Source organism: Mobula hypostoma, chromosome 9, assembly GCF_963921235.1.
Source record: "Mobula hypostoma chromosome 9, sMobHyp1.1, whole genome shotgun sequence".
Taxonomy (NCBI): Eukaryota; Metazoa; Chordata; class Chondrichthyes; order Myliobatiformes; family Myliobatidae; genus Mobula; species Mobula hypostoma.
Window position 1 is genome coordinate 102,862,102 of NC_086105.1, and position 10,652 is coordinate 102,872,753.

The window sequence follows — 10,652 nt, forward strand, 5'->3', positions numbered from 1 at the left end:
CCTTATACAATGAATCAAAACTACGTGCTATTGTTGTACAACATTTGTCTAATATGGGATGGTGGTGGGAGAATCGGGGAGGCATTAATGGATTGTGCGGAAGGATGGATACAGAAAATCTCAGAGCTTTCGAATTTCTTTGAAGACTAGTGGTTTGTCAATAGATTGAATGGCATCATCTTGTTATGAAATGTGAGAAATATGTGGGAAATTGACTGCTACCTTTCCCCATAGTACAGCATTAGTTTATTTCTAAAGTACTTCAGCAGATGAAAAATGCTTTGACCTGTCCTGGGACAGTGAAAGGTCTTACAGCACAATGTCTGCTTTTTAACAACAAACCATTGTTCATCTCAACATTGACCAAGTCAAAATTCTTTTAATTTTCATTCTCTAGAGATGAAGAATTTACCTTTGTGAGAGAATTATTCTTTCTTTATTGAAGAAAAGGGAATGCTTGCAGACATTTTCCAAACATTGAGGAAAATGACAATACAAAGAGGAGTATTGTGCCACCTTTACATTAGCATGACTTGAACCTGATGCTACACAGGTCCTTTAAGCAAAAAACACATTGTATATGCTGATAATACATGTTTGCATTGCATTTCTGAAGGTGGTGGAGGATGCAGGTTATAGATTTAGTGGTAGTTGCTGGAGAGAGCTTCTGTCACCAGTTTAAAAAACTTGTAGGCAGCTTCATGTTCCTCTGGTCCGAATCCTTTTTTATCACGAAGAGCGAGTTCAACAATGAAGGCCTGGCTGAGAAGCTGTGAAGAAAAACAATAATTATACAACACTGAAACAAAATTGGAAAGCAAAGCTCAAACCTCCAATGACTTCATACTGAGTAGCCCAGAAGTCCATGTTGTCCTCTGGGTCGATGTCAGTACTCAGTGGTGCAAACATATAAGTCTTTCCCCACCTTTTTTCCTGTACACTTTTCCCATATCCTTGCCTCATGTGCCCATCAAAGCCCTTTTGATTCTTTTTGCCAAACAGAAGCTAAGTAACCTAAAGCACAGCAAACTGGAGCAACACAGTGATCTTCTTGGAGCAGCAATGTCGAAAAAATTTTTGCATTTGTCAGATGGTGAGTGAAGGGACGTTGAAATCAATTTGTGTTCCTGGGCAACCTGTCCTAATCTAGCGCATGAATTGTTGAGTGAGCATCCTATGTGAATAGCTCTCAAGAAAGTGATTAAACTTTCTAACCTGTGACCCCCCACCCAGATCTAATTATTCAGAAAATTAGAGGACTGCCTTTTGCACAGCAATCAGGTCTCCTCCTTTTCCTTGGGGTTCAATCCACTATGCTTGGTTGCCATGTTTGTTATGACACTGTAATTGAGAAGTATTTATAGCACCCCTTTAGTGAAAACGCACACAACATCGGTCTCTACCTTGAAGTTTTGAGTGTCCACTCCGATTTTTTGATGTTTACCGCTGAGTTCATGGAAATTCTTTTCAATACTCCTCAAATCTTTAATTGCAGTGTTTAGAGCCTTTAGCACTTTGTCTGCATGAGCCTGAACACCAGGGTCACAGGCTGCAAACTGGCCATTGAAATTCTTAAACAGCCTGGTCGTCCAGGGATAGACCGCGAATACCCTAGAATGATTAAAAAAAACAAATTGCACACTTTCTGTTAAGATAACTTAAAATTAATTTATTTCTCAAGGCACATCGAGGAAATTTTTATCTAGTAAAGAGTTGAGTTTGATTAGAATCTCAAGGTAGTGTTGACTACTAATTCCCTCACCCTATTAGAATATCTAGGCAAGTATAGAAAATCAAAGAACCTTCACTGGAACCATTGTTGATAATAGAGTGCATGATTTAAACACAAAACAGAAAATACATTTTCATCATACCTTGCCAAGGCTTGGGCAGTTATTGTTTCCTTATCTAAATGGTCCCATTCGTTCATTATGTATTGTTCCTGTGCATCTGTTAATTTCACCATTTTGGCTGTTAACCTGTCACTGTCACTACTCGCACAAGAAAACTGTGTTGATCTGGAGTTTGGACCTCACTTTTATAGGCTGCAATAAGGCTAATCTCAGACTAACACTCAAATGTAATAGGTTGACCACCTGATGGGTTGGACACACTTCCCAAAAGTGGGCAGCAAAGCTTCTGTATTTGTGTGTTAAGATAAACACCTGCTGATCAATTGCTAGTCTGAGCCCCAATTCTGCCCATCTAAATGCAAAGAATCATTCTCTAATTTTGTTGAATAATAATTCAATACATTGATTTTCAAACTGTAGAACTCTCTCCTTGTTAATTGAAGTTCAACCCTTAACTTCATTTTGTTGATTACAATTTTTCATTAAATAAAATTCTTATTTTTCAGAAATTAATATGTTTCTGATGTTGAAATCAAATCAATGTCTATTATAATATAACTTGAATAATGGGATTGTACCAATGGAACAATTGAGGACAAAATACACCATTAAATTAGACAAAATTATTTAAGTATTACTGGGCTACAACAGTAATGTGCACTTCATGGTCCCTGGGGTCTTTCTGACTGATGACTCTGCTATCAACATTCACTAGGTAACTAATAGCAATTTGCATCATCAGTGGGTAGATTTATGAATTTGGTAAGTGGACACATATGGATAAAGCTCTGTTTCTATTTTGTGTGTCTATTCAAGGTTGAACCAGCCATGAGCATTCACAAACCTACTATAGGTGGAATGTAAACATGAAAAGGCCAATGAGGAAAAATGTAAATCCTCTATAAACATAAATGTGAGACTTTATAATAGGGAATAATAAAATGTCAGAGGAATTAAGCAAATGCGTCCTGTCTGTTAGTGTATTGAATTTTCATTAAGCTTTTGATAAGCTTGTGTTCGGGAGAAGACAAACAAGGACAACTCACATAGAACTTGGGGTCACTGTGTCCATTGAGAGTTGTTTAACAAATGGAAAACAGAGTAGAGGAACAGATCCTTCATAGATAGTCAGGCTGCAGTTGATAAGGTCCCACAAGGATCAGTGCTTGGATCCCAAATACTTACATTGTCTATTAACAGTTTGTCTGAGAAGACCTGATGTAACATTTTCAGATTTCTTAAGAGAACCAGAGAACTAATTGGGAATTTCTGTTCAGGCTGCATCTGGAGTATTGTATTCAGTTCTGGTCACTCATCATTGGAAGGATGTGGAGGTCATGGAGAGGGTTCAGAAGAGGTTTACCAGTGTGCTGGCTGGATTGGAGAGAATGTGCTATAAGGAGAGTGAACAGATGAGAATTGTTTTCAGTGGAGTAGGAGCGGGGTGTCCTGACAGAAATTTATAAAATTATGAAAGGTTTAGATAGGGTTTAAATGCGTCTCAAACAGCCTCTGACAACCAAGTCCAACTCCTGGCCTTCATATGTGGCATAGTTCTTATGCCCAGCGGAGCTGTTCTCACTGACAGGAGAAGGGGCAAATGTGGGCCACTGGCGCCTTAAAACCGGTAGCTCTGGGCAGATGGAGCCCGTTAACCACGGATGGTTGCTCATCTAGGAGAGGGAAAACTCCGATTTCAAACCTCCGCTGCCTTGCGGCTATACCCTCTCATGGGAAAGGCTTCGAGAGTAAACCCAGAGGAAAAATCCGGAGTCGGAGTCCCGAAGGCGGCTAACTGCTGTACCCAGCAGCGGCACGGCAACTCCTGCGATGCTGCTGGCACCAAACTGTATCGACTTTCGTCGTTCCTTTAGACCTATCATCAGCATGGAGAGGGGGGTGTCCCATTGCATGGGCAACAGACGGATCTCTTTATCAATTTTGCCCTGGCTTGCACCCTGGAGAGGCCACTCCAGCTTTGCTTTATAGCACCGGACAAACATGGGAAGCAGCAGTTACCGGTTATAAGTCATAATGCTTGATTGGCGTAGAGCATGGCGCCAGGGGTTGCTTCCGACAGTGGGAGAGACCATTGCGTTTCACTGGACAGCTACCACCCGCCTCTAGCTGGGCAGACCCCAGCCAATAAGGTGCTGTCCCGCCACAATCAGTCTTCCTCATTGGGGGCATGGGGATAATGGATTATTCCATGAAGAGATGACTTTAACTACTGCACCAGACAAGAAAGAAAACAAGTCGAATAAGACAATACCCTTCAAGTTGGGATGTTAGAATGTCCATACAATGATGACTGGACTTGACCAAAACTTCAAGGATGTCGAAGATGCACGAAAAACAGCGGTCATTAACAATGAGCTACTAAGGCTCAAGGTAGATATAACTGCCCTACAAGAAATCTTCCGTCCTTGGATTCACTTTGCACCGCACGCTGTCGGAGTAGTGCTGCCAGGATAATCAAGGACACGACCCACCCAGCCAACACACTTTTTGTCCCTCTTCCCTCCGGGAGAAGGCTCAGGAGCTTGAAGACTTGTACAGCCAGATTTGGGAACAGCTTCTTTCCAACTGTGATAAGACTGCTGAACGGATCCTGACCTGGATCTGGGCTGTGCCCTCCAAATATCCGGACCTGCATCTTGGTTTTTTTTGCACTACCTTACTTTCCCTTTTCTATTTTCTATTTATGATTTATAATTTAAATTTTTAATATTTACTATCGATTTGTACTCCAGGGAGCGCAAAGCACGGAATCAAATATCGCTGTGATGATTGTACACTCTAGTATCAATTGTTTGGCGACAATAAAGTATAAAGTAACATGTTTGGCGGATTCAGGTACACTGAAGGAAAGGGGCTACACATTTTTCGGGCAGGGAAAGAACCAAGACGAGCCCTGCGAGCATGGAGTGGGCTTTGCCGTTAGGAACTCCTTGTTGCAAATGGTGGAACCACCAGAAAATGGATCAGAACGACTTATGACTCTCCGCCTACACACCAGTCACGGCCCAGTATCTCTCATCAGTGTGTATGCCCCTACCTTGAACTCCACCTCTGAGGCAAAAGACATGTTCTACAATTTAGAAGCTGTTATCAGGAATATTCCCAGTGATGAGCACCTCGTTTTCCTTGGTGACTTCAACACCAGAGTGGGAGCCGATAACGATTCCTGGCCGTCTTGTCTTGGCCACTTTGAAATTGGCAAAATAAATGACAATGGACAATGTCTTCTGGAGTTCTGCTCCTATCATGGCCTGTGTGTAACTTCCTCCTACTTTCAGACAAAGTCACAGTACAAGGTCTCATGGCGACATCCATGGTCTAAACACTGGCACCAACTAGACATGATCATTACCTGGCGGTCTTTCATCAACTCTGTACAGATCACCCGCTCATACCACAGTGCAGACTGCGATATGGATCATGCTTTAGTATGCTGCAAGATCAAACTATGTCTGAAGAAAAATCACCACTCCAAACAAACTGGAAAACCTCGCATCAACACAACAGAGATGAAACAGTCAGAAAAGGTTGACCGGTTTTCCAAGTCAGTACAAGGTGCTATGACTATCTCCTCACAAGGAGAAACTGCAACAGAACAATGGTCATACCTTCGCGACACCATCCGCAAATCAGCACTCTCAGTCCCTGGAAAAAAGACCACAAAGAGCAGTGACTGGTTTGAGGCAAAGTCCAACATCTTGACTCCTGTCATCAAAGCCAAGCGTGCAGCTCTCACAGAGTACAACCGCTCACCATCCGACCAAACACTCCAGGCACTTGGAGCTGCTAGAAGCAAAATGCAACAGACTGCAAGCTAGTGCGGAAATGAGTGCTGGCTCCGGCTCAGTGAGGACATTCAGACAGCAGCTGTGACAGGCAACACCTGATCGATGTATGATGGTATCACCGATAAAAGCAAGCAGATGGAATGCTTGGTAGAACACTACTCTGAACTCTACTCGAGGAAAAATGTTGTTGTTAGCTCAGCCATTGATGCCATCTTTTGTCATGGATGAACTCGACTCCAAACCAATCATTGTGGCCCTCAGCAGGGCAATGGACAGTCTGGCCCCAGCGAAAGCTCCTGGCAAAGATGGGATTCCTCCAGACCTGATCAAACACTGCAAGAGCCCACTCCTCCAACCTTTACATGAGGTCCTCCGTCAGTACTGGAAGGAAGGAGCCTTACCACAGGATATGCGCGACTCCAAAATCGTCACTTTGTACAAGAACAAACGTGATAGGAGAGACTGCAGCAACTACAGGGGTATCTCCCTCCTGAGTGTTGTCGGCAAAGTCTTTGCTCGTGTGGCTCTGGCTTGTCTACAAATTCTGGCAGAACGGGTCTACCCTGAGTCCTGATGTGGTTTTCATGCAAGGAGGTCAACTGTCGACATGATTTTCTCACTCCATCAACTCCAGAAGTGCAGGGAACAACAGAAACCCCTCTATGTCGCTTTCATCGACTTGACCAAGGCATTCGACCTTGTCAGCAGGGATGGGCTCTTTCAGATTCTCTCAAGATCAGCTGTCCCCTGAAACTCCAAAGTATCATCAAGTCATTCCGTGACGGCATAAGGGCTACTGTTCAGTACGGTGGCAGCTCATCAGAACCCTTCGCTATTCATAGTGGAGTCAAACAAGGATGCGTGTTGGCCCCAACGTTATTTGGCATCTTCTTCCCTATGCTATTGAAGCACACGTTTGGGACGACGACAGAATGTATCTACGTGCACAGCAGGTCTGATGGGTGGCTGTTCAACCCTGCGTGCCTGAGAGCAAGAACAAAGGTGCGAAAGATCTTAATACATGACATGCTCTTTGCCGAAGACGCTGCTATAACCTCGCACACCAAACTCTCATGGACCGCTTCTCTAAGGCAAGCAAGGACTTCGGGCTTACCATCTGCCTAAAGAAAACAAATGTCCTTGCCCAGAACACAGTGGAGACACCAGTCATTACCATCGACAATTACGATATAGAAGTAGTCCACAAGTTCACATACTTGGGGTTGACCATTGGTGACACTTTCTCCCTCGATGCTGAAATCAATAGGCGTATCAGCAAAACAACACCAATCCTTGCTCGACTCTCCTTGCGGGTCTGGGTGAATCCGAAACTCGCTACAAACACCAAGGCTGCCTTGTACAATGCCTGTATTATCAGCATCCTCCTGTATGGTAGGGAGACTTAGATAGGCTGGTCTTGGACTTATTTCCTGGCATAATTTACATATTACTATTTAACTATTTATGGTTTTATTACTATTTATTACTTATAGTGCAACTGTAACGAAAATCAATTTCCACCGGCATCAATAAAGTATGACTACTCCGAACAGGAGAAGAAACTCAATAGTTTTCACCTGCACGGCTTTCGCCGCATTCTCGGCATCACCTGGAGAGACAAAGTCCCAAACTCTGAGGTCCTCTCCTGCCCTGGATTTCCCACAATGTTCACGCTTTTAAAGGAACGTAGACAGCGCTGGCTGGGCCACGTCTGTCGTTTGAAGGATGGTAGACTGCCAAAGGAAATCCTCTACAATGAACTGGCAACAGGCAAGAGGAACGTTGGTAGACCCCAGCTTCGCTTCAAGGACCTCTGCAAGCACGCCATGAAAGCCTTAAAAATCAACACCGAGTGCTGGGAGGATACGGCAGATGACTGCAACAAATGGTGAGGTGCTCTTCAGCAGCACCTAGAGCAAGGCGAAAGAGTGATCCTGAGTCAGTCTGAGGAGCGGAGAGCTAAACGCAGAGCACAGCAGACAGCAGACAACAATTCCACGATGCCCTACTCATGCAGCAACTGTGACAGAGCCTACCGTTCCAGCATCGGCTTCAACAGCCACAGTCAACGCTGCTCGACAAACCAGTAACTACCAGAGGCGCAGTACCCATGGTCGACCACGACCAGTGGAGGCCACATGCAGAGATAGGGTAGGCAGACAGTCTTCTTGCCTAGGAATGAAATGCTTGGGAGGCAATGCATTTAAGAGAAGAGAGGGAAGATCAAAAGAAATGTATAGCACTGTTGTTACATGTACAGGAAAGTGTTGGGTTCCTGTAATGTGTTACCATGGGTGATACGATAGAGGTGTTGAAGACGCTCTCAGAAAGATGCATGAATGCGCAGAGAACGAGGAATATGGACACATGCAGGCAGAATGGATTAGATATCACTAGCTTAATTAGTCTGGCTGAAGGGATTTTTTTCTATCTTGCACTGTTTTAGGTTCTAAAGCCTTGGTAAAATAACAGCTATATTATTGTACATGATTTTGGCCCTGCTGTCTAAAAACGACATGTTCACTTGTAAGAAGTGCTGTAAAGTTTCAAAGGACCGGTCAGAATATCACATGTGGGATAAAATCACACAATAATAATAAACCAACAAGTTAATTTTCCAATTTAATTCAGAGAAGGTTGGAAATACTCGGGGGGTCAGGTCACATCTGTGAGATTTCTTCTTTCTCAGTCTGACCTATTGAGTAATCCCAGCATTCTGTTTGTGAGCTTTCCAGCATTTGCAAGTGGTTGTGATTATCAGATGTGAGGCTGTTCACCGCTGATAGTACAATGCTCAAATATATTTTCTACTCAGCAAATGAAGTAGCCCATGCTTGATACAACAATCCGCGCGCTACATTCTGCTACAAGTAGCTGGTAACATTCACATCACCCAAGTGCCAAGTAACAAGGATCTCAAGGATCTCCAGCAAGATGCCATGCAGACATCTGTCCTTGTGTTCAAGAGCATTATTATCATTGAGTCCCACCATCAACATCCTGGGAGTCACGACTGTCCGAGTACCAAACTGGATCAGCTACAGAACTGCTTTGGACCGGCATCTGGTTATGCAATGGCCAGTGTCTGGTTATGCAATGGCAAGTGACTCACTTATACCTCAATAAGAACTTTCCAACTTCTTTTCTTTCTTTTTAAATCTTTTTATTGAGTAAGTATACAAAAAAGGTAAGCCATATAAACATTAATACAATGTTAAAGTATAATAAAATTCCAAAAGATAACAATACCAAAAAGAAAATACTACAAACAATGTAATTTAAGCATAAGAAACCAAGATAACATAATAGTATACTAGATTTTATATATATCAATGGAAAAAAAGAAAAAAAAAACCCACCGTGCAACTAACTAAAAGCAAAGCAAAGCAATGGGCTAACTTGAAACCAAACAGAGTTAAACTTAAAATCACGTCCTCAATCCCGACCTCCATTAAAACAGTGAAAAAAAAAACAAGAAGGGTAAATATTACATTAAATGAAAATATCGAATAAAAGGTCCCCAAATCTGTTCAAATTTAAATGAAGAATCATAAAGGTTACTTCTAATTTTCTCCAGATTCAAACATAAAATCGTCTGAGAAAACCAAAAAAAGGTAGTTGGAGCATTAAGCTCTTTCCAATGTTGTAAAATACATCTTTTCGCCATTAAAGTAAGAAATGCAATCATTCTACGGGCTGAAGGGGAAAGATTACTAGAAATTTTAGGTAGTCCAAAGATAGCAGTAATAGGGTGAGGAGAGATATCTATATTTAATACCTTAGAAATAATATTGAAAATATCTCTCCAAAAAGTTTCCAAAGTAGGGCAAGACCAAAACATATGAGTTAAAGAGGCTATCTGCCCCGAACATCTATCACAGAAAGGATTAATATGCGAGTAAAAACGCGCTAACTTATCTTTGGACATATGTGCTCTATGAACCACTTTAAATTGAATTAGGGAATGTTTAGCACAAATAGAGGAAGTATTAACTAATTGTAAAATCTGCCCCCAATCATCCACAGAAATGGTAAGCCCCAATTCCTGTTCCCAATCTACCCTAATCTTATCAAATGGAGCTTTCCTAAGTTTCATAATAATATTATAAATCATAGCCGATGCACCTTTCTGACATGGATTAAGGTTAATTATCGAATCTAAAATATATATAGGAGGAAGCATTGGAAAGGAAGAAAGTATAGTACTTAGGAAATTTCTAACTTGTAAATATCTAAAAAAATGTATTCTTGATAAGTTATATTTATTAGATAATTGTTCAAAAGACATAAGGGAACCATCTAAAAATAAATCCAAAAACCGTAAAATACCCTTAGTCTTCCAAGTTTGAAAAGCGCGATCCGTAAAAGAGGGAGGAAAAAATATGTTACCTAAAATAGGAATCGCTAACCCGAATTGATTAAGATCAAAAAATTTTCTGAATTGAAACCAAATACGCAAAGCATATTTAACGATCGGGTTAGAGACCTGCTTAAAGCGTTTCGAATCAAAAGGAAGAGATGAACCTAAAATAGAACCAAGTGTATAACCCTGAACAGATTGTAATTCCAATGCTACCCATTTAGGAATAGATAGTATGTCCCGGTCAAGTAACCAAAATTTCATATGTCGAATATTAATAGCCCAATAATAAAATCTAAAGTTAGGTAATGCTAAACCTCCATCTCTCTTAGCTTTCTGTAAATGTATTTTACCCAGTCTCGGATTCTTATTCTGCCAAATAAATGAAGAAATTTTAGAGTCGACTTTATCAAAAAAAGATTTAGGAACGAAAATTGGTAATGCCTGAAACACATATAAAAATTTTGGCAAAAAAAACATCTTAACTGCATTAATACGACCAATCAAAGTTAAATATAAGGGAAACCATTTAGATGAAAGTTGAGTAATATGGTCTATTAATGGTAAAAAGTTAGTCTTAAATAAATCTTTATGTTTACAAGTAATTTTAATCCCAAGATATGAAAGGTA

At 41.3% G+C, this 10,652-nt stretch overlaps 1 protein-coding gene across 1 annotated transcript; it reads right to left on the minus strand.

Annotated features, from left to right (window-relative positions):
- Positions 1–430: 430 nt before the first annotated feature.
- LOC134351325 (hemoglobin subunit beta-like) lies at positions 431–1,966 on the minus strand. The gene is made up of 3 exons (XM_063057400.1): positions 1,875–1,966; positions 1,404–1,611; positions 431–770 (listed from the first exon to the last, which is right to left on the minus strand). Exons 1-3 carry the CDS (start codon positions 1,964–1,966, stop codon positions 642–644), a joined length of 429 nt encoding a protein of 142 aa, XP_062913470.1. The 3' UTR covers positions 431–641.
- Between the last annotated feature and the right edge of the window lie 8,686 nt (positions 1,967–10,652).

What these genes read in the sequence shown, in the direction of transcription:
- LOC134351325 (XM_063057400.1), bottom strand. Translation starts at nt 1,966, where the DNA reads ATGGTGAAATTAACAGATGCACAGGAACAATACATAATGAACGAATGG. An exon ending in ACTGCCCAAGCCTTGGCAAG is followed by an intron (nt 1,612 to 1,874) that starts GTATGATGAAAA and finishes TAATCATTCTAG; the next exon opens with GGTATTCGCGGTCTATCCCT. An exon ending in TGGACACTCAAAACTTCAAG is followed by an intron (nt 771 to 1,403) that starts GTAGAGACCGAT and finishes TTTTCTTCACAG; the next exon opens with CTTCTCAGCCAGGCCTTCAT.